This window comes from Chamaea fasciata, unplaced genomic scaffold (assembly GCF_029207755.1).
Source record: "Chamaea fasciata isolate MVZ Bird 193981 ecotype frontalis unplaced genomic scaffold, bChaFas1.0.hap1 SCAF_3, whole genome shotgun sequence".
Lineage (NCBI taxonomy): Eukaryota > Metazoa > Chordata > Aves > Passeriformes > Sylviidae > Chamaea > Chamaea fasciata.
In genome coordinates this window covers 37,197,644-37,224,511 of record NW_027094088.1, presented here as the reverse complement: position 1 = coordinate 37,224,511, position 26,868 = coordinate 37,197,644, and the positions used below count along the sequence as shown (strand labels likewise).

At 39.3% G+C, this 26,868-nt stretch overlaps 1 protein-coding gene across 4 annotated transcripts in view; it reads left to right on the top strand.

Annotated features, from left to right (window-relative positions):
* The window catches only part of PRKN (parkin RBR E3 ubiquitin protein ligase), a 655,384-nt gene extending 630,066 nt beyond the window's left edge, over positions 1–25,318 (top strand). For all 4 annotated transcript variants that reach the window (XM_066178645.1, XM_066178648.1, XM_066178644.1 and 1 more), the window contains 3 exons: positions 8,982–9,068; positions 20,860–20,977; positions 24,022–25,318. In XM_066178645.1, the coding sequence (XP_066034742.1) occupies positions 8,982–9,068; positions 20,860–20,977; positions 24,022–24,131 (315 nt within the window). In that variant the 3' untranslated portion in view covers positions 24,132–25,318. The remainder of the gene's footprint in view (positions 1–8,981; positions 9,069–20,859; positions 20,978–24,021) is intronic.
* The last annotated feature ends 1,550 nt before the right edge of the window (positions 25,319–26,868 follow it).

Genomic DNA, 26,868 nt, shown 5'->3' with positions numbered 1-26,868 from the left:
TGCTGCATTCTTTTATGATATAAAACAGGGAATTACAGGCACTAGATTACAAAAAGTCTTTTTAAAATCCCCATTTAATATATTTTACATCTCCAACTGCTTTAAAATTGTTCTTCTTATTCATAAATTATCTCCTTATCCCTTGCATCTGGTTTCTAAGACATTCCATTAAATTATAAGGTGGCAATGATATTGGGGTTTTTTCAATGTTTCCTCATATAAATACTTTGTAATTTATTATGGAAATCATTTGTAGAAATCTTACATTAACTGCATGCACTTTGCATTTTATTAGCCATCCAGGCATGAAATTGCTAAACATTATACACTAGATAGATGTGATTAGGCCTCTGTACTACTTACTAAAGTTACTTAAATGGGAACAGATTTAAGTCAATACACAATTGTTTTTTCTCTCCAGTGGGGCCAGCAAGAACCTAATACTTAATTAAATTCCTTTGTCATGTCTGTACTGCAGATGGAAGTAAGGGATCTCTGCAGTTCTGCATCCCCAAGCAGGGCTGAAACCTCTACCCAGCATAATACAGCACCATGTAGAGAGAGTAATCCAGGTCCCAACTATGCTGCGGCTGCATTAGCTACAGATTGCCCGTATGGCCGTAAAATTTCCAGCAGGGCTACCCAAAAGCTTCTCAGCAGTGCAACCTGCGAGTAAAATTCAGTTTGTCCACCTCAAGAAGGAAAAGGTCTAGGCTACTGCTGCACAGAAGTGAGAAGGCAGAGAGGACAAAGGAATTAAGAGCAGAGGAGGATGAGTAGCTGTGACAGCTGGTCCTAAAGGAGGGGTCAGACTCCGTGGCAGCAGCTGTTTCTGGGGCTAGGAAGAGCTCCTCAAAGTAGTAATGTTTAACATCTAAGGTCTTGTCAGAGTCCCTGCAGCATGGCAAGCTAGAAGCCTTGCTCTCTCTGCTTGCTGTCCACAGCTCTGGCACAGGTAAGTAACAGGGACACACATGCCTTGCAGGGTTTAGCAGCCTGCTGCTCCAGGCAGCTGCTTACTTTGTTTAAGCTTGTCTGGCTTCTTTTTCCAGCAGTAGTTTGGTTGGCATCTTACTGGGCATCCCTTCCTAGTGCTTCAGGCCACAATACTGTTCTGCTTCCAGTTAGAGCTGTGCAGTTCTGCCAGGGCCATACACACATTTTTCAACAGCCAAAGCCATGGTCTGCTTTGAAAATTGTGTGGTGTTTGAACTCATGTTTGCCTGGGTAGTCAGCTATCGGGTAGATTGTTCAATGATAACAGGACATGACTCTCTTATGTGCACATAATAGCACAACCAGTAAAAATTTTTTGCACTTTCAGTATACCACATAATCTTGTTACTAACTCTGCTTTATAGGCTTTTCCTTCTTATTTTCTGGGATGGGCTAAGTCTCACATCCTAGCCTACATGCTAAGAACAAGATTGTGTAATATCCTTGTGTGTAGGTATGGGTAGAGAAATCTGGAGAGAGCATTCTCTCTTCTCTCATGGAAGACTGAAGTCATTTCTGAGAGAAGTACCTGGGTCTGACCCGGTTTTTTCCTCCTCTTCTATCCCTTGTAGCACTTAGACTACAAGGTAACAAAGAAGGGGGCTGGGAAACAGAAGTAGATTGCCAATCCACATGAATCAGAAAATTAGGTTTGGGCAGGTCTGGGACAGATTTTCTGAATTTATGCTGTCAGTTTAAGTAGCCCACTTTTTGGGTTAATGCTGCCTCTGATGTAAGGCAAGCTCCAAGACAGAATGTTTGGCTGTAGGCACAAACTCTCCAGCACTCACTGAAGAGACTTCAGATGTAAATGCCATCATCTAGATCTTAAGAAATGAGCCCATGGGTTATTTTGCAGAAGTCAAGAAGGAGACTTTTACTTTCAGATTCAAAAGGAAAACATTGAAATCTTAATGCAGTCCTATGCTTAAAGCTTTTGATGTTTATAGAAAATTGCCTCTTATAGTATTGATGGCAAATTGCCCTTAGATTGCAAGAGCTGAACAGAGAATGCAGCTGTATTTTTGAAATCATGTTTTGACAGATTGTCATGCTTCTCACAAAAGTTTGATTTTAGCTGAAATATGCATAGTAAATGTGTGTACTTTATTATAAGGAAAAAGACCAAAATTGCTCTGCAAGTACTACTATGCTTTGCAATTGCCTTATATCTGATAAAACTGGTGTCATTAGAAATGAATGCTTTTTCTACTGTGGCATTTATCTTCATTGTAGTATTTGCAGGTTTTTCTGTAACTGGCAATTGGCAAAGCCACAAATTCTGAGTAAACATAGCTACTCCAGATGGTAAATATTCTGCTTTTCAAGCTTCCTGCTATAAGGACAAGAAATACCTAAAACAGGGTGTGTGGATGATGGTCTCACACTTGGTTCTCGATATAACAAAGTGCCAGAGGCAAAGTCAATCCAATACCTGAGATGTCTGGTTCACAGCAGCAGCATGACAAGGACTGTGACCTTCACAGAGGGTGGGGGGTGGTTTTAATAGACTTTGGGTGGAAATAAATAGCAAAGTTCATAGTTTCAGACTAAAAAATACTCAGTCTGTGTTTATGGAGGTCTGAACTCTCACCAAGATCCTGTCTTACTTGAAAGTCATGCAGTATGGTAAAATCTTTTTCTGTGAAAGCTGGGGTTTGGGGGCTTTTCTAGAAGAAAAATTTTAAAAATCTGTATGTACTTCTCGGTCACTATAACATAATTTGTACTTTGGAAAGTGCATTTGGAAACCATATTTTTCTAAATGGAAACACTATAGAGAGATGGCTTGGGTTGTTCTATTTGTCACTTACTGATTGCTTTGATTTCCCATAAGGCATGCTCATATTTTCAATATAAATGTTTGCTCCAGTCAGCAGCCTATAGTTTGACTACAAAAGCTCATTTGCAATTGAAACTTGGTGCCTTATAATATTTTACATTTTCAAGGAAGTTTTTTGACCAGATGTTGATGTTGTCCGGTGAAGGTAATTTTTTACCTATCCAGTGTTTTCTCTGTACTACTACTACTTAATAAAACACTCTTCAGGTTAAAAAGGTCTGGTAAAAAAAAAAAAAATCTTGTTATTCTGATAAAGAGCAAACAACTATACATTTTCTCTATACTATGTAGTTATTTGGTGGTTGGAACTCAGGATACTCTGTGTGGTTGGTGACTACTTAGTTACACTCCTCCATTATATTTTCATTCACAAAAGGGGGGGGCGGGATGGGTGGAAAGCACAGAAATACTTCACTGATTACCTCTATTAAGTAAAGTTTTGACCTCATGAAACCAGAATGTGGTTCTTTAGAGGAATGATCTGAGATGGCTATTGTGGGAGTCCAACATCTAAAAACTGGAAATCTTCTTCTCCTTTTTGTGCTGCTATGTGATCTTGGACCTTTGGTGTTGATCCTCAGTGTCATTTAGGTATGCATATCAACTGAATTAAGACCCTCAAATTTTAGAGATCTGTGGCGCAGGTTTTCTGCAAATTAGGCTTCAGTCACTAAAACAGTAATAGCAGTCTTCTGCTGCTTCACTGGCATGCAATGAAAGAGGCTTTCTTGCAGTTCCAAGAGGTTCTGATGCTGTGGTGATCAATGCTGTGCAAGTATCTTAGAATGCTTATTTTGCTTTGATTTGTAATATATAACCAAACTGGTTTTGAAGACATAAAAATGCCTATTTAGTTCCACATGGCTTCTCTGGGACTCTCTTTAGAATATACTATAGCCTTCTCACATTACAAGAGCACTTAAAGTGTATTTTCTGGCAGCTCTATAAATAATAGAATTAACACTTGTCAGCAGTGGTTTATTTCAGCGTTAGCATGAATTATAATGTAGCACTCTTTTGGTTTGGTTTCAAGCTTGATTCTAGAAGGAAGAGTGAGTAGATGTGTTGAAGGTTGATTTCTTGAAGTACTTATTTTCCTAAGAAAGAAGACAAAAGTTGTAAGCACTGCATTTTAAATGAAAGGTGAGGAGATCCATGTTAGTTTTCTTTGTTCATATAGTTATGGTTTTTAAGAACTTTTGCATTGCTTGCATAATAGTTTTGCTCCAGTACTGATGAAGATGTTGATCCTGCCTGCATTCAGTAGCTTTTAATTTTCACAATTCTCGTCAGTAGTGGAGGGTCCAGACAGCCTCCACTGAATGAGGGGTGATCAAAGGAGAAAAGGTAGATTTTTGTAAGATAAGTCAATATATTCTCAATGACAACAGATCATAACAGAAGAAACCAATTTCATTCTATGATGAAATTAAAGGTTTGATAAGAAAAAGTAATTGCACAAAATCAATTTCTTCAAGTCTTTTTGTAGGACTTCAAACTAGAGAATATTCTGATAAGGAATTCATCACCATATTATATCAATAAAAGGTTTTAGTGGACTGGGTTCCAACTGATGTGGTTGGGGTCTGAGCAGCAGCATTGTCTCATCACTGTCAGGTGATGCAGTATGGATGCCTCATCAGGCTTTGGTCATGAGGGTTTAAGAACTGTCAGATCACAGAAAGCAGTGTTTTCTGTGAAGAATCTATGCAAAGCAGGGTATTGGTGGCAGCATTTGACAGGGACTTGTCAGAAAACTTGTCATGATTCAACATTCAACAGTGATTCAGAAGTATATAAAAAACTTTGCTGATGCAGCACAGCAATGATACAGATTATTCAAATACAACTAGTGACAAAAACAAGACAATCCTCAGAAAAGTGCAATGAATATCATTTGGGGCTGGAGGAGAGAGGGAGGATGAATGGTTTAACCAGTGAGAAGCTTAGGAATTTCTCTGTTTAGGTGAAACAAGCTTCAGGGGTATCTGAATTACCGTACATAAGCACTGTCACAGGAAGAAAGTATAGGATACTGATAGACTATTTTAGCAGAGAAACAGAGACCAGAAAGCAGTAGCTGGAGGCTGAAACTAGGAAGACTCAAAGTGGAGTTTAGATACAAATTTTAAAAGTGATTTTGAAGACCCAATGAAACACTGTACTAGAGGTACAAGTGTGTCTTTCCTCACCTGATGTCTTTAATCCAGATGTGAATGTTTGCTTTGGAAGACACACCTCGGCCAAAACATGGTCCATCTTCAGTACAAAGCCAGTAGTGATAACTATAGGAGGGAAGAATTGGTAGTTCAGATTTCAACATGGATTGCAGAAAGCTGGTAAGAAATCTGGGTATGTGCTTGAGTTTTTACTTGCAGAGAAGTCCCTAGCAGTGCACCTACAGTGCTGCAGAGTAAACTTTCTATGACTGCCTCACTGCAAACTTCCGTCCATTCTGCTGCGTAGACACATGGAAGGAGGTAAAGGTGAAAAAGAAAAGGAATATCTGAGTTGAGGGGTGACTTTAAAATGAAAGATGGGAGCTCAAACTTGAAGCTTTGTGCAGGGCATCCGAGCATTTTATAGAAGTTGGAAGAAAGATAATTTTAACAGTAATATTTATAAGCACTATGCATAAGGGAGATACTATCAGAGACCAAAGAAAAGGCATTTGCAGTAGGCAAGGGAGAGAATGAGAGCTGTGGTGCTTAATCCAAGCAAAAGCAAATCTTTGAAATGTTGTGAAAAAGGAAATGGTAAAATCTTACTTCTAAAAAACCAAGCAGCATAGCATGCAAGTGACAAATTAATTTTCTTTTCACCAAAAAAAAAAAAAAAAAAAAAAGAAAAAAAGAAAAAAAGAAAAAAAAAAAAGAGAGAGACATTCTGCTCCCACTTCCAAACCTAAAACAGTATAAATGGGCCAGTCAGGAATAAGAGAGACTGAAGCTTCGTTTTTACCACCTTAGTTTTCATTTGGCATCACTGCAGACATCATCTGTGGGGTTTGAATTCCACAGAAGTGACCAGAGTTTGGTCTGATTTTACCTTTTGTTTGAATAATCATAAGAATAGGAGGATTTTAAAAACAGGATCTGAATCCCTGTTGAGGTTTTTAATACTCCCTATTCTGAGGTCACTGGATTTAGGATTTCTGCTTGGGCCTATCTCATACATTTTTACAGAAATTCAAAAGCCTGTAATAGCCCACACACAGGTTATATTAATTTCCAGTGCCTAAATCCCTTAAGTGCTTTGGGGATTTCCCTGTTAATCCTCTTTTTAATGCAGGGTAGGTTTGAACCTTTGGGATTTATTCTTTGTGTTGGTTGTTTTCCAACCAAAGAATCTTTCAAGGGTAACAACAGCAAGTGCAAAATGCGTAAAGACATAGAAAGTTTATCTGCTGTTTATATTATCACAGCAATCTGCCAGTCTTTTTTTGGCACAAGAAGGAAAAGAAAATGTGACTATTATTAGTAATTACACTACTTACAGTAATTTTAAACACTTACTAACATTAAATTTATGCAGAAGTATTAAATCCTGACTGAACATCAAATCCTTTCCTTTCCAAGGGCAAAGTAACTGTATTAATATTAATGAAGCCATAAAATACAAGTTAACTGACAGGATTTTTGCAGTTGCTTACTGCAACTGTATTTTGTTACTGAAAATTTGTCATATTTCTCATGTCTGAAAGTAAAAAATGAATAAAACTATCACAAACTGCTCTTTGCTGTAAGTGACATGCCTTTTCTTTATGATGCATGCTTTGCCATAAAAAGGGAGTGCTTAATGCATTTCTGTTGGGAGATGCCTATTTATTCTGACAAACCGATCAGCCTCCAGGGTGTTTCTTTGCCACAGAACTGATTCTACATCTCATCCATTATCTAATAAGATGTGAAAAGAGTATCCTGTCTCACAAAAAAAATCGGGCTTTGTTTCATTACAAGGATGTGGCAGGCCCACTTACAGACTTACTTGCAGGATATACAATTGTTAGTGAAAGGCCCAGTTATACACTCATGAATGTTTCCAATAGACCTGTGGAGAAAACATTGGCAACATTGGTACTGAAGATCTATTCCAAAGGCAAGTATAAAATATGGCCTCTATAATGAGAAAATGCTTTTCACATCTTAAATAGTAGTGCAGGAGCTTATGAATTTTATTATTGTAATAAACACCAATGCCACATAAACTAGCCAGCCAGAATGTCTCTGCAATATATATGCCCTGGCTGTTTTGCTTCTCTTTCTTCATTATTTCTCCCTTTACAATGTTTATGAAAGGTTTAAAATTGTGCTTGTATGGAAAAAGAGAGATTGGAATAAGGAAAGCAAGCTGAGGCATTGTGTGACAAGGCAGTGATAAAGCAAGTGTATACAAAACACTATCAAACAAATCTTGTCAGTCAGACGTGCTCATAAGGAAATAAACTCACAAAGGAAAAAGAGAGTAGGATGTACAGTAGGAAATTCAATTAAACACAGGGATAACCTTAAATGTTAAGGAATAACAAGTCTGTAAGGCATTAGGTATCCAGATGGAAAGTGAAAATACCTCTCTCTATGTGTTTAAGCAGAGCTTAACATGCCCAAAATTTTGACCACTAATGCACTGCAAATCGTTGTTGTATTTAAATTATGCCCTATTTCACCAATGCAGCCTCTGATACAATATACCCCACAAAAAAGTGCCTCCATTGTGAAGCTGTTTGCTATCAACCACGAGTGAATTAACAAGTCAGTGTTGGTTGAAGTAAAACAAAGAATTTTAGATCATTGACAAAATAGAGGGAGAAGTGACACAAAAGCCAACAGTGATTAGGCTTGATATCTCTGGAAGTTAGAACACTCACTCCACTCCACTATCCAAATTTCCCTGACTTTCTGAATAACAGAATCTATCCTTTTGGTCTTGCACAATGCTTCTTTTCATAAATGGCAATTTCTTTAGCATGACAATAAAATATGATTTTCAGTGCTTCTTGGAAAAGTGAAAATACAGCTTGAAAGAGTTCAAAATGAAATTACAAAGGCTGGAATTACTGGCAGACAAACGTTCTAGTGTCATGTCCTCCTGATATCCTTTATTCTTTACATGTGACTGCAGCTCTGTATCTAAAAATCAAGGCTGTTTTATCAGTCTTGCTTATAATGACAGTCAGAATGGCTTACCGCTGAGAGATCTTTCAGAATCTGGAGTTGCATCAAGACAGCATAGCTTTAAAACAGCATAAGAGAGACCCATTCTACATTATTGACTTTTCCCCTTACCTGCAAGGACACAGAATTTAATGCAGCATTGATGGGTCAAAGATTATGATACATGTCAAGTCAGATATCTTCATTTTACAGCTTAAAAAAAGGCATCAAACCTGATACATATGAACCACTTTAGGTGGCAGAGGCAGTCAGACTGAGCTAGGGACAATTGTTTCACTTATCTGCAAAAGACATTACTTTTCAATGAAGCCTTATGCAAAGAACAATGTTATTTAAGGAGGATAATACCAGAACAACTGCTAAAAATGCAATAGAGGTCTAGAGGTAGATCCCTAAACCCTGTGTTAAGTATCCTATCATTATGTTCTTTCTATGGATTTTTTAAACTATCCTGTAAAGGTCTATGGCAAGGATATAATTTCCTAGAATATGGTATTTCATATGGCCTTTTATAAAGTGGTCATCCCCTAGCAAAGTCAGCAATAGTTTTCTATAGAGATGGCATTTGATTCAGAACTATGAATAGACTATTTCCATTAGCAAACACTATACAGCAGAACAGCTTTTTTCAGCCATCACCCTTCTTCTATAAAAAGATTTCACAGCAGGAAAAGCACACCCAGAACTATCTACTATGACTTTACGTCCCTAAATGAACCATGTTGCAAAATCTCATTTTTAATAATGGCATTTACGTTCCTTCCCCAATGAAATATATAATCATAACAGCAAAATTGTTGTGGATATGATCAGAGTGTAAAATAAGATGCACAATTAGGAGGATTATGGGAATTTAATGGGATGAGAAGGGCAAGGGATCATCTGTTGTATGACTCCTCATGATTGTAACCTGCTGTCTATGTCCCTAATGTGTTTTTACGACTGGCATGCTTTGGTTTGTTTTCCAGTCCGTGTTCTGCCGTGAATGTAAAGAAGAATTCCATGAAGGGGAATGCAACTCTCTCCTCAGCCCACGGGGAGCCATGGCCCAGAAGGTATGGATCTCACAACTCCTGATTGTTATCCCTGGTCCAGCCAGAGTGACATTTGTCAAATGGGTCCTAATTATAATCCGAAGTAAAAGAAATTATGTTCATGCTTAATTACTCCAGCCATCAGAGTTGTCGAATTGGCTTTGCGGTGGATTTCAGTCTCTTTGATTGATAGAGTAGCTGAGTTCTGTCAGGAACACACAAGCCTCTGCCATCAGCTGATAAAGAAAAGGCCTTCCCACTGGGCTTCTAGGGTTGTCTGTATTCAATGTGAACATTTTTGAAAGGCTTTGTATAGTCTTGCTGCCTTTCAGCTTATTTTCAGTGCACCAGTCAGGGAATCATGTGAGTTTGGGCCGAATAACAGGGCTTTTATACAGCCTATGCAGGAAATACTGTTGGTAATTTATGTTTTCGCTTACAGAAATAAAAAATAGATTGTCTAGGCTGCAAGCTGTTAGAGGATAATTTGTAACTATTGTAGCTATAGGCCTGGACAGGAAATAGCTTTTCTCTCTTGGCATTTCTCTTTGTTTGAGATTCAAGTTTTCCTTGAAAAAAATAAATTATGTAAATCACAGTCTTTCCAACTTTAAAAAAAAAAAAAAAAAAAAAAAAAAAGAGAGAGAGAGAGAGATTGAGAGAAAGAACAGGAAATATACCCCCTAAATATCTCACAGCTTGATGCCCAGGCTGTACTCCTAGGGAGCAGAAAACTGGTATTCACATATCTGGCAGGTTTGATACTAAGAGAAAACTCAAATCCTGAGCCTCCACACAGTCCAACGTGGCAGATAAAGGTTTGTGGGCAGGTGCTGATGAGGGCTTGCATCCAGCCAGCTCTCGTGGAGGTGTGCCAAGCTCCTGTAACTGCCTGCAAGCAGGCTCTGTCTGAGGCTGTCTTTTGGGGACTCACTGAACACAGAGACTGGCAGGGAGCTGAAATTCTACTGGGAATCTTTTCCAGATCACCTGGAGGTGTTTCATATGCCATACTTTGCAGACCTTGCACTAGGTCATGACCTGTGTAGAGATTCTTCTCTTTAACCTTTCTTAGTGAAGCTCTTCTAATTTATAATAAGAATTAGCCCTAGTTCAGACAGAATGAAACAGCCTGTATCCTCACAGTCAAGTCAGGGTATCGACCTCTGTTGACCTGGAACATGTGTATTGTACCAGACCCAAAATCCATCTACTCTCCCAGCCTCCAGTGATTTGTGATGCACGTGGTATTTTATGTTTAGTAGCTATTGGCAATTTTTTTTTTCCATGAATTTGTGCAACCCATTTTTGAAGCCATATGTATACATAATAAGGAGATTTTGCAGCTTAGCTGCCCTCTATGAAGGACAGTTTAATTTTATTTGCAATAGCCTTACAACAGTCTTCCAGTTTCCATTCACATTTATATAAAAAACAAAGCCGCTTCAACAGAGACATTGAGAGATGCCTAAAGCATCCAACAGCCTAGTAAAGCAGGAGACCAGGGTTCAATGTCTTACCTGAATGAAACTGAGCCAGAACTTGAATACATCTCAACATTATCAGAGAGCTCTATATTCATTAAGTTATTTATGCTTAGAGTTTTGCCTAGAGTACTGAAAGTTGTCATGGCACATTAAAAGTTAGTTTAACAATGTTGGCTCTGCAAAAGCTAGAGTTCATGTAATTTTCTATCTTCTAAGGCAGAGATAAAGGTATGTCAGGAAGAATCAGAATACCATAGGAAGAAGTCATTAATTTTAAATATTTGAATATTGTCGTAGCTTTTCCTTATAACAATGGGAGCACTTCGCCCATCTGATACAATCTCACAGCTCATAAATTGCACCCAATTAGACCTGTTAGCAATGTTGACTGCAGCTGCAGTTCTAGCTTTGCTTGAATGTTCTTGCTGCTCCTGAAAAATTTCCTGTCCTCTCATGGAACTGTTCCAGAATAGCTAAATGAAAGTACCAGAATAACTCTTGCACCTATACAAATCAGGTCTCCTGCGTGGACAAGACCACAGTTCACATTTTTATACGTACAAGACCACAGACTACGCAGGATTCACTGAGACTCCAATCTAAGCTGAAGTTGATTGATTTAGGTCCGCCTTCTCTTCCCATAAGCGAGAACTGCACTAATTAAACGTCTCCACGAGGCGGTGCTGTGCCACTGAAGGAATGTTTTCCCTCCTTTTCCATAGCCAGGCGAGCAAACCGAGCGGCAGCAGCGCCAGGGAGGGCGGCGGTGCTGGTGAGATGCTGGTTCCACCCGCCCAGCATCACTGCACAGCCGCCCTGCACACAGCGCTCCCGTACCGGGCACACAAGCCATCCGGGGGGCATGTATGGAGAGCAGGGCCTGTGGCACTGTTTCCATCTCTCTCCCTGAAGTTAGTGTAAACATGTATCCACCTGTGCTTTCAGGCTGTCTGTTCCGCTTGGCATCACCTGCCAGGTGCATAGGTCTGTGTGTCAGACCCGGCTTGCTGTGATCGTAGCGCTTGGTGAGGCAGTGAAAAGGTTTTGTCTTTGACCGTGGTCTGTTTCAAGGTAGGAATAATACACTTCCAGGGTTGTCTCCAACTCATGCAATCTGACTCCCGTCTGGATCCTTTCCGTGTCATTTATTTCACCAAGCCATCTTATTGCCACAACTTTTGCCAGTCAAATTTAAGGATCAAACAAACACGCTGCCACTGAATTGTTCCTCTCCGGACAGATACAGGATACACGATCAGTTTCAGGGAAATACTTCCAATAAGAAAAATGCAGGGCTTGCTTTAGCCTGTAGTGGCTGTAGCAATGAAAGGACCTTCTCTTGCCTTCACATTTCTGCAAATGCCTGCAGGTCTCTGATGTTCAACAATATGAAACACTGTGGACAGGCTCAGGCCTAAGTCAGCGTGACAGAGGCGAACATGGTGGAGCATGAGGAGTGTGAAAGAAAAACCAAAAAGGAGAGTCTTTGTCTGGGAATTGGGTGACCAGTAGTTGATGGCAGCATAAAGAGCAGGAAGAGCTGTGGTGGCACTCCATGCAGCTCTCCTAAGGTGTGTCAGGACACTGCAAGAGCCGTCTGCTTCCTGGGGACTTCCCGTGTGTCAGGGCAGGGCCTGCAGACAGGGATGAGCCAAAATGGTGGAAGGTGGGTCCACAGGTGACCTGTGACTGGGCTGGGCAGGGTTGTGGGGAGCTGGAGACAGGCCCTGCTGCAGTGTCACCAGGCAGTGACATGGGTTCCATGTCAGGGGACTGGGACAGCAATGTCTGATGGTACCCTCAGAGCCTTGCACCAATTTGGGAAGACTCGGAAAAAGACATCCTTCAGAAGGAGAGACAGAGCCTGACACAGAAGAATGTGAGTGTCCAAGAGCTGACTGGAGGGACTGGAACCTGCCAGATAGATCAGAAGCTCCAGAAAGAGGAAAAGAGAGATGTGAAATGACATGGCACAGCTGTGAGGGTCCAGGAAACATAAATGGTGGTGGTGAAATGGGCCTGTGCTTGGGCAGATGTCAAAAGGAGGGAGGAGGAAGCCTGAGGCAAAGAGAGGAGAGTGTAGCTGGTGGGACTGTGAAGGAGGGTAGGGAAGGATGGAAGGGGGAATGGGGTAAGTTGGAAGGAGGAAGGAAGAGGGCAACCATGACTGCAGGATATAGGAGAGATAAAGCAGGTGCCTCATGTGGATCTTTGAAAGCCTATTCCAAATAAAGGAGTTGTAAGCTTTAAGGAAGTTAAATGGTATTACTTGCTGCTTGGGGTAGAAAAAGCAAACTCGGCAGCAAGCAAGCAGAGAGCAGCCCAGCTTTAACTACTGGCATATCACGACCTTTCAGATCTGCGCACAGATATTGCATGGCCCATTGGGAAGGATAAAATGTTCTCTTTCTGCTGAAATGTCTACTTTTCACCCAGATAGGCCATTGGAAGCTTGTCTTAAACATTTACTTACTGGTGCAGGACTGATTATTTCCCATCTTAGTGTGTAAATTACATTATTTCAGGGAAAATAAAATTTATCTGTGGCAAAATCAGTAGAGAAGCTTTGTTTTAAAACCATTTCAGCCTACTGGGGCCGTTTGAACTTTGGGATGACAGAAGAAATCATATTTGATTAATTGAAAGGCACAATGTGCATGGTGGAATCAGTGACACAGTAAAGGTGACTCCAGTCAGATTTAGGTTTAGAAATAAACCCTAAAATAAACCACATAGTCCCTGCTATGTACACCACAAACCAATGGTGAGGAATCTAATCATAAACCAGCTTCGTCTGTAAGTCCCCACCTTAAAGTTAGCCTAGCTTTCCTAGCACAAAATCTTTCCAGATGGTTTTCCTTTTACAAGGATAAGCGATGCACCTTCTTGCTCACTAGCAACTGGACAATAAAATGTGGCCACATATTAGTTTTGAACTTTTTTACAGTAGCTTCCAGGATGGTTTTGGTGGTGGGCATGTTGATGAGACACCAGCAAGGTAAACTGTAATAGCAATGACATTGATGTAGAAGTGGTGCCTATGTAAATAAGTGAGTAGAATATGGGGCACTGAGTTGTAAGTATTTGGGGGGAAGAAAGGTAACACAACCTGGATGAAATGTGTTATTAAAAAGTATGCTTTAGAGTTGGACAAAGAAGCAGCTGATTATCTTATCCTACCAAACTCCTTAAAAATCCTGTCAGAACACAGCTAGTCTTAGTCCAAGCCTTAATTCCAGCTAGTCAGAGAAGGAGTCTGTTCTAGAAAGTCTGGCCCTGCAATCCATGGAATCCAGTAAAGTCCTTCTCTAAACATTCATCATTAGCTGCTGATGCAGCTAAAAATTCTTCCCCATTTCTTGCACACAGGTTACAGACTAGGTAGTGTAAATTTCTGCCATTTACAGTGAAAATCTCATTACCTGCTAAAGGTGTTGATTCCAGACCATGTTCACAGTATATGCAAAGTAAAAAATGTACTGCTATTTTTATCAAAGTCTTAGCTAACCAATGAAGAATTTTTAGCCCATTTGTAATAACACTAGGACTTAGAGTTCAAATTATAGTTAAAATAAAGGATATGCAAACTTTCTGGTAACACCCATTTCCCCACTGTTATTTTTAACCTTCCACTGCTTCTCTGGTTTCTAGGCTCAATAGCTGCAGTCTGGAATGGGCTGGTATAGTGAATCCTTTACCAGAAGGAGCATGATGTTGATATGAAAGAATTTGTTTTCCCTTCTTATTGTATAGTCTGCTTGGAGTCAGTCTTATGTGTTTGTTAACAGACTCCTTCTCTGAGGCACAAGCCAATGTTGGTGTGTTTTACCCAAGTCAGTTATGCCTTTGTTCTCTCTGTTGTCCTCAAGACTGTTTTCACCCATCTTTCAAGGCTGTATTTGGGTTACTGACCACCTGAGTGTGGTTTATAATGCTGGGGCCTCCCATATCATCCTGTGCCTCTGCTTTCAAGGCCTCTTCTATCATCCCATGCTGTTACTCCTCTGAGTAGCATTTTATTGTAGGGTCAGAGACAGTTTGTTCTGACCAATAGTATCTATAATGGTCATTCCTGCCTGTTAGTTACAAAAATACATGGAACTGTTAAACCATGCAATAATACAAAAGTTGTGCAAAAGCAGAGCAGGGGAATAGTAATCAGGTCATTAAATAATTGCTGTCACAGGCTAAACCAAATCTCTAGGTGCGCCAAGACAAGTTCAGATAAAGCCTGATGGGTCCTGAGGCTCATGGTGCTGTCTTGGCACAAAGGTTGTGGTCTCTTACAAGAAACAGCTACAGCATTTTTACTGAGGCATAAAGATACATGTTTTAAACCTTCACCTACACTCTCTTCCAGTGTAAATTTATAGCTAGTGCTGCAAAACTTCAGCTCTGCTCTTAATCTGTGGGACACTGGCTGTTCTGGCTGTAGCCCTAAGCCCAAATCCCAAAGCCCTCCCCAGACCCACCACCTTCAAATCAAACCTCAGCTGTTCCTTGTTTGGAACTCAGCCCTCACAGTCCTCAGGTAGCTAATGTAGGATCCAGGTAATAGCTTTGCCGTACTGCAACTGGCAGTATAAAATTTATCCAGCACCCCTGTCAGCCCAGGAACCCATCAGACCTAGCCAAAACCAGAGCAGTCAGTGCCTCAGCTGAGTCAGGGCAAACCTGATCCTCTTCCAGGGCCCTGGTTGCACTCTAACCAGAGTTTCTGGGCTCAAACCTGACTCAGTCATGATGTCTTAGGCAAAAAACTGGCTCAAAGCAGAGCCACTGGGTCACTTCCCAGACATGTCTTTTGCTGCACAGGTGCAACATAGAGGTACATCCGTGTGCTGGCACGCACACATCCAGGAAAGCCAGTCACAGCGCCTGGCATCCTGCTGAGGGCTGTTGGAATGTAGTTTCTGGAAAAGCTCCCACCTCAATTGGGCCGCAGGTTAACCTCCAGTCCATCTTTTCCTCCCATTGCCTCCTGTGTGCAGGTCTCAGAGTTGACAGTAGAGGGTATGAAATGTACAGGCATTGCCTGCCAGGCTTCCTTTTCCATTGTGGAACGACAGCTGCTAACCTCTCATGCTGCAGATTTCCGGCAAGCATGTAGGCTTATGAAGCCTGGTCTTTAAGCAGCTAATGATAATCTAAGTGATAAACAGTAAATTCTAATCACGAAAAAAAAAATTAATTATTTCCCTGCATTTTAGTGAAAGGAAAAGCTATTGAAAAGGTTCACCATGCATAGCATCTTTCAGTGAGTCCTGAGTCACAGTATGAAATGTGGAATATCTATTATTAGACCATTGATTTTTTTCCCCCCCTTTCAGGTAAACTTTAAAAGTTAAATAAAAGATGGCTGCACAAGAAATGGCGCACCTAGCTTGATTTCTAAAATATCCTAAACAAGTGAAAAAGAAACTGAGGCTCAGGGTTTTACTATTTGGTATACTCACAATGTCATGTTCAGGACATTTCAACCCCCAGGTGCCTAATTAAAGGAGCAAGAAAAATAACTATAACCAGGAAATGTCCTGCAAAATAAATCTCCGTGTTATAAATAAAGATGCACCAGAGGAAATCTGAGAATAGGTCTTAAATTCCTGTCTAATGAGAAAGAGACAATACCTATATAGAGAGAATTTTAGCTTTTCTATTTTGGGCAGCTATAAAGTAAAAAAGATGTGACAGACTGCTTTTGTTTATGAGGTTAAGCTGACAGTCATTTTCAGCTGTGTTGCCACTTACGAGAGAAGGCACGTTCTTTATTCCACTCATGAAAAACAGTTATATAAGAATGACCTGTATTAGATTAGATTTTCTGCTTTAGAGCAGTGTAAATTCAATATTCACCATCTACCTGAATTTAATTCATTATATGAAAGGCTGCAACACACAGAGTGAGAACCTTGATGTGCAGTGTCACCAAACCAGAGCACTCTTTCATCTTGTATCCAATATAATACCCTGTGTATATCAATTTGATTTTAAGTAGTTGCTGCCATCACAAAGCAGCTCTTTCATTTTATGTTAGAATTCCCTAGGCACACTACACAAATTGGCTCACAAAAAGCTGCTTCATGTGGATTTAACCGGATCATTGTAGTACTGGCACCTCTATTTTTCCAGTGTGTGAAACATATTCTCATGGAATGAATATCTTTTCTGCTCCTCATCTATAGCCACATTTTAGTGTTTTGATTAGCCTAAAACTGTCTCTAAAATACAGCAATACTCCCATAGCTATGCACATCTCTCTTTGTGAGATTTTGACTCTTAAATGGATTAAATCATCCATTTTCTTCCAAAACCCTCTAGCCTATCTAGTGCCCTAGACACCTGCTATTTTTACCCCCTGCAGTAAAAAGTACCAATAAATTTGACAGGATGATAATTCATGTGATCATGTTCATAAAACAGCCCCATTGAAGCCAAGAAGACAAAATAAATTTAAGTTGGACTGCTGTCACCATCCATTGTAGATCAGGCTTCAACAGCTGAGGCTGCTTTTGCTTAGAGCTCTAGCTCTGGTGGGCTGTGTTAACCTAAATATTGTGGTGGGATGAACATTGCTCGTGCACAATGAATTATTCTTTGTCTTCCTTTCAAATACTTTCAAGAATACATAGCTTTTCTCACATTCTTGTTAGAAAATGAGTAATACTTCCTGTTTTGAGACATCTAAACCTTTTTAAAATTCTGTGTTTCACCTAAAGTAAAATAATTTTACATATTTCTATTACCCTAAATAAAAAGCTTATTTTTGCAGGTAAAATTCTCTTAAAACCAAGCATTTCTGATCAAAACTAAATGTATTTTGGATTTAAAGAAAGTTTCACTAGGATACATTTTTTTTAAGTTATGCATGACCAGCTTTTTTGCTTATCGGGGAGGGAGGAAGCACCAAGGGTAAATAAGCAGGAATGCAGAAATTACATCCACCTAAAGCATAGCACAAAGAAGGTTATCAGTTGCATATTCTATTCTGATTTAAGGGTCTTCAGTTTTCAGATATTGTCTATACCAGGCAAAATAAGCATGATCATAAAAGAAGCATGCTAACGTAAGGCAGTATATAATTCAGTGGATGTCAAAATTTAACATTATTTATCTCTTTATCTGTATCTATCTATCTATCTATCTATCTATCTTTAACATTATATATCTAAGACTTCCAGTATTTTGAACAAGAAGCTTTGAATGCCATGAATGTTTTTCAGCTAGATGGTACTGCTTAGTTGCTGTCTGTGAACACATTCTTCACTTGCTTCCATGTAGTTCTACTGACAGGTCGATGTGTACTCTATCACCTGAACGAGATGCTGCTCTAAGGACACTCTTTTTCTATTTCAAGGTGCTTTCTGTCTCTGTAGATCTCTTTCCAGTAACGCATGATATTGATTAACTGCAAAGAAAGCATTCCATGTACGTTTTCTGTACTGTTGTATGGTCCTCGGCAGTCTCTGTGGTCTCTTTATCCCTGTTAGTTTTTCCAAAAGACTCAACATAGAAACAGAAGTAAATCTATGTCCTTCAGTGTGACCCAGAGATAATAAGACAAACTTTTTCTCCTGTGTCCTTAAGGGAAGACTGCAGGGGAGATATTGAATAGTGCTTACAACAGCTCTTTCTGTAGCTTGCTGTTATTTATGGATATTCATTCCTGGTCATAATATACAGCACAGTTGAGAATCAAAAGAATTATTCATAAAGTGACATGGATGAAGTCTAGTAGCTTTTCCATAATGCTGGGACAAATGTTCCATACTAACTGGGGAACTAGAGCATATTGTGTTGAGTGAGCATCAGAAGTGATCAAAGTCTCCTGTCTTCAGCAAACTGACGTGTGATGCACACCTGGAGCATCGCTGAACTTCCTGTCCAAGACCAGGCAGAACAAGCAAAGCTGGAGATCCCTCTGCTTGACAGACCTAGGCCTCTGTCAAGGAGATTAGGTTTTCTAGTTTAGGATGTAAGAACATGACTTGAATAGACACTAGTAATGAAGAATTGCCATACACCTTTTCTTTATTGTTTGAAGAAAAAATGCAGATAAATCTATGTGCGCTCGCCATCACTGGGTGTGGAGCACTAAATAAAGCACGTGAACACTGAAGACTTATAGATCTGGATGATCTGATTTCTTCACTGAATCAGAGGGACCCCATCACTGTGCCATTTCTCTGCATTTGGTTCATGCAGCAGGAAGTTTTTAACTTAGCATTCAGCAAGACTGGGCATAGGAGGGATGTTCCAGCTCTAATGGGCTGAAATATCGTGCTGCTGCATCTAGTTCATGCTAGAATTTTTGCAATGAAAAATACTAAAATAAAAATTCACCACTGTTTTCAGCAATTTGTTTTTGGTGAAACGCATGTGTGTGGCTAGGAGTTGTTTCTTTTAGTTATTTCTAAAGTCTCCCAATTTTGTTTTCAGAACTAAGATCAAAAATGTTTATACAAATAAATTTAGAAACTTTGGTATGTGAAATTTTGCCTCAGTGTCCTTTGCTGTTAGGTCACAACAAAGACATGAAGATGGAGAAAAAAGTATGTTTGCAAGTATTAAATCACTGGATTTGGACTCTTTCAAAAAACAGAGCCACTGTGAAGCTCTTCTGGACTGATTGCAAAAATTTAAAATACTTCTGGTCTTCTCATTTAGTGCTTCTGAAAAGAACAGCAATCTTTTGTCACTGCTGTAGGGATTTTCATCTGCATGCATGTTAAGCAATGAGTTCCCATTAAAATGAGATACCATCTTATTTCTGTCACAGGGAAAACTGAGGCCCAGGTCAAGTGTTCCCCACTCTCCTGCTCTGCCTGTCTGAGCTAGCTCAGATTGCTTGCAAAAGTCATCCTTCCTTAAGGATGTAGGTGTTGAAAAATCAATACTAGATTATGTTCTTTGCTATTAGCCTGAGCAGCTTTTTCTATTTCCCAGAAGCTACTGATGTGCTGTTGTAGAGAGGTCATCTTTCTGCCAAATTGCTGAATAATCCAGCAGGGTGCAGGGCTGAGTTCCCTCTCCACAAGCAGAGAGACAATAGTAAAAGTCATTTCTAGGATACAGATAAGAAGACTTCGTTCACTTTCGTCACCTCTACATCAAAAAGATAAGCAAACTGGAGAATATTAAGTGAGGAACAACAAAAGACATTCACAAACTGAGGAGACTGATGTAGGTTGTAAAATAAGTAATGGCAAACATATTATTGATGTTTCCTGATTAATGGAAGACAGTGGAGGGTTTTTTGTTGTTTTGCCTTTTGGTTTGGTTTTCCTTAAATGCATATTGCAATGGCCACTACATGAGCTGGAAATAAATTTCTGCAGATGTTGGTCTTTGTTATTCTATTTTAACTCAGGTCATTTGAGCCAAAAACTAAAATCTAGGCACTACTCACTGACACAACTTATATGTTTTATCAATACTAGACAACCAAAATTCAAGCAGAGTTATGGCTTTGTTGCATTGTTAAAAGTTTGGCCAATTTCCATTTTCTATCTTACTAGAAATAAATATATTTAAAATTATCCATATAAAAAATATGAACGCCTATCCACATAAAAGCATATAAGTATTTAGAAGATATACACTAAGAAGTTAAAGGAATTGGTATAAATTAGTTTTAAGTTCATCATTTTCCCACATGCTTGAATAAAACTATATTATGAATGGAGAGAGCAGAGCTTCAAGGTTGAAACCTACATGCATTGTTTATAGGTACTATTCACATGATTGCCAGCCTCATGATGGAAATGACCCAAGGCACTGCCGTCTCTTTTGTCCTTGTACTATCATTTTAGGTATGAAACAGCCAAATAGGCCACTTGTGTAATTTTGTCCCAGTCATAAATAGGACAAACACAGGAGTCCCTTTTATACTCTTCATGATTACTTTTTCCTTCTGTGTCATTATGTCTGGAGAGTTTTCATTGCTTTCCATTGAGTGAGTTTTTTTACTTCTTTTCCAAAATGTTTATTGTATGTTTTTTCTTTGCACCTGTTATATTTGTGTAGAGTTACATTGGAATGAAATTCCGACCTCCAATACAGCAGAGTACACTTTATTATGAAAAACAATTTCCTTCCAGGCACCCCATCATCCTGCATTACCAAATGCTGCACTTCCTTGGTGTTTTTGCTTTTCTTACAAGAAAGGCTTTAATCCTTGAAGCAGAATCAAACCTGTGGTGTCTAACATGCGATGTTGTCAGCCAGATTCACCTGACTCCTCATTTGCCTTCCCTTTTGCTTTACCTGTCTTGGTGCCTTTGCAGCATGGCTTGATGCCCCAATGAGTGCTCCTTCTCTCTTTGCAGGGGTATGTAGTGGATGAACAGGCAGCCATGCAAGCTCGATGGGAAGAAGCATCGAGAGAAACAATCAAGAAGACAACCAAGCCATGCCCCAACTGCAATATTCCAGTAGAAAAAAATGGTAAGTTTATTAGATATCTTGTACTTGCCTGTCTCTTAAAATTCATTTTACAGTATAAATGTATGAATGTGCAAGTGTACATATGCATAATACTATTCCAAGAGGGGGAGAGCACAAAAAGCTTGAACAATTCTCTGTGTCACCTTGTCTAAATTATCTTGAAAACACTAACTCTAAATCACTTAGTTCTAAAACCACTAATTAAGCCTCACAAAATGTCTGGCTATTTTTTTAGACAGGGAAAATGGGGCATTGGATGTAGCATTCATATGACTGGATATCCAGCTAGTTATCTAGACTTTCCATTGTCATTGGGAAAAATAGACATTTGTAGGGTAAAACTCACCTAATGATGAAGCAAAACATATGTCTAATGTAGGCCAGAAAATCACACTAAAAATGGGTTGTGAAGAATTAGTCTCGCTGTAGATGTCTACACAGTATATGGCTGAATTTCAGTGAGATTAATCCCAACCTCGCCACATGCCCAGGATAGAAGAGCAAGTTAGAGGAAATGAAATGAGCCTGACAAACAGTTTGCAATTATCAGTGCTTACCATGTAGGAAGAAAAGTAATCCGCTGGCACTGGAATGTTTAAAATTAAGAACAGGAATGGTAAATAGGCTGTATTTATAGATTAATACTGTTCCAAGACTTAATTGTATTTATGTTAATTAATAAAAATATATTAAGACTATTGCCTAAATACTATACAAATATTTAGAGAAGGCTTCCCAGTTTTGTGGCATTCACATGGGACACTGAAAACACCAAATAAGGCACTGTGAACTACAAGGGGAGAACACTTTGAGCAGTGACACTGCAGAAATATTACTGGGGAAGAAATAGGACAAAATCCTGAAATCTGGGGTTTGATGAAAGAAAAGGCAGTTGGCAGATGGAAAGTGGGAGATACCTTCAAGCACAAGAAGCAGAACGAAGGAAATCTTGAATTGAAGAGTGGGAAGGTGAGACAAGATTTGGCATAGTGTAGAGAGCAAGGTGGGCAGCAGAAGAGAGATAACAGAGGCCTAGGTCAAAAAATTATTTGCAGATTTGTAAAACAGACTGAAAACCAGAAGTTTAAATCTGATTAGAAATAGACAAATGATAATGGTGACTATTTATATTCAAGAGTTTGTGCACAGCCAAACAAAAAACCCCTTCTGGTTAGGCTTGAAGGAGTGGTAAGACCTTTACTTTCTCTTAGACTCTATGAACCCTATTTGAGTTGCCCTGCTTTGAGCAGGGTTTTGGATTGTATGATCTCTTAAGGGACCTTCCCACCTCAGTGTTTCTGTCATTTTGCAAATAAAAGCATGAAGCTTAAAAAGTGCAGTGTTTGCCTTCTTCTTTGGTCATGGGTACTGCACATGCCAGTTTCTATTTGTAAACTTAAAGAAGCACTTCAGAGCTGCCAAAGTACAGCTGCTGACAGGAGACTGACAACTGTATCCTGAGGTCTGCCAGCAGTCCTCACTTGGGAGGAGTACACTAACTCCACACAAAAGAATAATTCTGCTTTCCTTCCCCAGATATTCTGTGGAGAGTGTCTTTTACAAGGGACAGTGACAATGCCAATAACTTTTCTGTAACAGCCTGTATAAACTACAGGCATTGTAGAATATTTCTGGATGCCAGTAACTTTCCTGTAATAGCTCAAGTGAAAGAGAGGAACACTTTCCCACAGCTAAGCCCCCAGTCCGAGTGAGTTTAAACACACAACCATGTCTCTCGGAGGGCTGCTGTACATACAGAGCTGTAGGTCCTGTTGCTTCAGGCACTCTCCACTCTTGACTGCTGATCTCAGCTGCCATGTAGCAGAGAATAAGGTGATTTATGTAGCTTAGCAGGGAGGGCACACATTCGACAGAGGGCACCTATTGAGTTTGGGTCCTGCACCAGGACTGAGATGAGTTTTACCCAGTGATAGCTTAGCATGAACTGTAAGAGAGGACTGGATCTAAACTTTAAATAAACTGTAACATGGAGGCTGGCCATTTGTATGTTTACATTTAAATAAGATAAAAATCTTTCTGGCACATTGCATTTCTTACACAAAGATATAAACTGACTAATAGGCCTTGCTATCACAAGTGGTTTTCTCTCTCTGCCAGGTGAAGCAGACAGGCCTATTTTAACAATCCAATTCCTGTTTGTTTTTGCCTTCTGAGAAACATTCTGAAGTGACATTTTTTAAAATGTGGTGTAAGGGTAGCAGCTCATACAGTAGGGAACACGCACTCCCTGTACCTCCCATCACCATTTGGAGTCAAACCAGGATGACATTTCAGCATTTCTTCATAGTGCATGCCTTTCTCTCAGTTTGAATTATACAAGAGATCTCTTTGTGTGGTTAGCAACATAATTTCAATAGGAAGTGTATTTCTGTAATGACCTTTGACAATGTTAGTGTTTTATATATTACAAAATAAACTTTTGATCAAGGTTGTGAGCAGAGAAATTAAAGCTGCTCTCATGGTATGGAGAAGTAAGAAACCCAACATGCAAAATACATTGTTATGATCAAAAGGCTGCTTCAGATACTAAAAAGATATCAACTTAAATTACTAATGTCATTTTTGTATAATCAGCAGTCAGCCACCAAAGCCACCACATGTATCTCCTGATTTGCCAGCTTTGCAAATCTTGCAAAGCTTTGAATCCAAATTCAAAAAAGAATTTAATTTTGTTTATCCTCTGGTTCACAGCTGGACTAGCATAGAGTAACCTTGAGGAGGTACCTCCAGGACTGCTTTGAGAGGCCACAGACTATCATCTCTTTTCCCTACCCCTAGCATAGTATTTTTAAATTTCCTCCTACCCCTGCAGTCCCTCAGGTGAGAAAAGCACATTAAAGCCCAATAAGAGAGGAGCAGTGGGTTTTAGAAAGCCTAGGGAAATATTTTTTGGGTTTGTACTTTTTAAAATAATTTACTTGGTAAATTAATGTCTAAAACAGTTGATTTTAATGCTCTTAATTGTTGATTAACATCTCTAAGTGTTTTCCAAGTACCAAAGCCATTTTGTTGCTGTTTTGCAGGTGGCTGCATGCACATGAAATGTCCTCGCCCTCAGTGCAGATTTGAGTGGTGCTGGAACTGTGGCCTGGAGTGGAACAGAACCTGCATGGGAGATCACTGGTTTGACTAGCCGTGCTGAGGCCAGATCATGTTCCTGCTAAACTTGTTTTTATCAAGGCCAAATTCTGAACCGTTTGCTAAAACAAAAATCCCAGTGGTTTTAGGGACACAGAGTTCAGAAGCTGGCCCAGTTTGTTGGTTTTTTGCTTTGTTGCATATGCAATCATACCAAAATCACATTGAAGTTATGCCAAGGCTTTTAAATCCACTAAGCAAAAAGAGTAATTGTTTTAATGGGCAGAGTTGCTCATCCTGGTACAAAGAGGGGTAAATTACAACTTTTTGAACCTGGGCAGTCTGTCAACATGGAGAGTTGGCAGGGTTACCATGAGGAACCTCACTTGACACTTATAGTCAGGAATCCATAGGCTGCAAGATGTGTGTGTCTGTGTGTGCGAGCATCAAGGGGGGTGGAAGATGTTTCCTGCATCATCTGCTTCTTTTCTTTGACCACTTCTTCACTCATTCAGCACAATTTTTGATTTTGAAGCAGTATTTCTTAACAGTATTTTTGGCAGAGGGAAGGCTGTGGCTCTTAAATGTGTTTTCTCTGGGTTTCTTTCCAACAGGTTTTCTGTAGAGGTTTTGCTTTCAAAAGAAATTCTCACGGAAACCCCCAGCTTTATGCCATACTTGTGCTAGTGTATTTGTGATATATAACACAAAGCCAGCCTACCTACTCATTATAGACTTTGTTACTGTGAGATGATTAGCTAGGGATGCAGTTTCAGCCCTATCTGTGGCTGTTGGTACAGTGCTGGCTGGATCAAATTTAGTGTTGTGCAAGCTACATTCACAGGGCTCCATTTTTCTTGTACTTATGGAATGCTTTGGATGTGGCAAAGTGAGGCAGGAGGAGACTTCTCAGGGCTTTTCTCTACCATGATTCTTCTAAATCGAATTAGAATATGGGCATGATTCTGAAAATATATTCATTGCTCTAATGGTGTGGGGCAGAGGGATGGCTTCATTCTACAATGTTAACACTGTAAGCAAAATTAAATAGCATTTCCAAGTCTGAGCAATTTTATTGTTTGTGATCTTTACAATGATGTTTCACTCTGAAATGAAATGGATAATGTCCATATCCAACACACCATGTAAGGATTTGCACAATTTAGTTCTGGGGAAAAAAATGCACAATAAATAAAGTGGTCAAAATTTTAAACTTTATTTATTTTTTTTTCATTTGAATACAAAGCAAGTGAGTACAAAAATGTTGGGCGGGTCATGCATTGCCTTGACTGATTCAGCCTCCCAGCTGAGAGGCTAGCCCTTTGATCAAGATATAATGTTAGCACAAAATAAATTCCACAACCATGGTCTCCTCTCAAGTTTGAACTAATATTTTGTATGGCATAACTGTAGAGTCGTGAAAATATGGGTGTGCCTCATATCAGCGCAGAGCATGAAGCTTGAGGCATAAAAAAAATCCCAGGCTCACTAGAAAAAATGTCCAATTGCTAAAAGCAGTGGAATATTCATCTGACTAAACTGGAAGTGACATTAAAAGTGTGAGGAAACAAAAGAATGAAGGCATGAGGTTCCAAAAATGAGAGAGTGAACTGGTAGAATAAAGAAAATGAGAAAGAAAAGAAGTGGCAATGAAAAGACAATGGACATTTCCTAAAGGTAATTTTCCTGTTTGGCACTGCTGAACTAAAATTTATGCAGGAGTATCTACAATGAAGTGTAGGAGTGCAATTGAATGGCTCAATGTAGCTCATTTGAGCATTTTGACTTAACATGGGTATTTTACTGTGAGCTCTGATTATCTCATTATTTGATTTCCTACATCTAGGCCTATTTTATAATTTATATGGCTAATTTCCAACAGGCTAGGGGAAAAGTAACGATGCTTAATTTTACTTTGATCATGGGACTTCATCACTATATTTCATATTCAAAAACATTCAGAATTAAAGAAGTCTGAATCTCTTTTTTTTTTTTTTTAGTGTCTTTCTCTTATAGGAAGAAGAAGTTATTCACTATAAGGCAGTTTCACTGAATTAGAGCCTGACCTAACACATTAATGTTATAATTGTTATGTAGAAACATGGGATTTATACCCCTGGATCAGGGTCCATTGAAGCAAATGGACTACAGACAAAATCTGTATTTCTTTCTGGCCTGGGAAGAAGGGCATGCCAGGCATGAGTCATAAGGCTAGAATAGAAACACCTCTTTCTTGGAAGAACTTGTCAGAGAACAGGATTACGAGCATTCGTCTGAGATGTAAGCAAGGGCAGGAAAGGAGAATAAAGAAAGGAGTTCCAGCATTGACTCAAGGTTGTGTCGTACAGTGCAGATTTTTCACTCTGCCAAAAACAAATGTGTATTCTGAAGAATTTAACAGAACACGTCCTGAACGTCTCTGTGTTAATACTATATGTCTTCATGCATACATGCACAAACCTTGAGATGGTACAGGCTGTTAATCTGATTTCTCTAAGATCTAAGATTCTCATAGTTTCTACAATTTAAAGGGCATTAAAATTCAGGATAAATGCTTTGCTGGCACTGTAAGAATGATGGAATTCCTATGGAGATGTGTGAATTGAACCTAAAATATCCTAAACTGGTAACTTTTTTTTTGCATGGAAAGTGCCATTTAAAAAAAAAAAATCTAAAATGTCTTGAAAAAGTCCAATTTATTTTGCAATTTGAAGCAAATCAGAACAGAACAATCCACGTTTTCAGTGTCTATTCAGACTGCTCCTCTTATTTCCGCTCTGAAATATCACAAT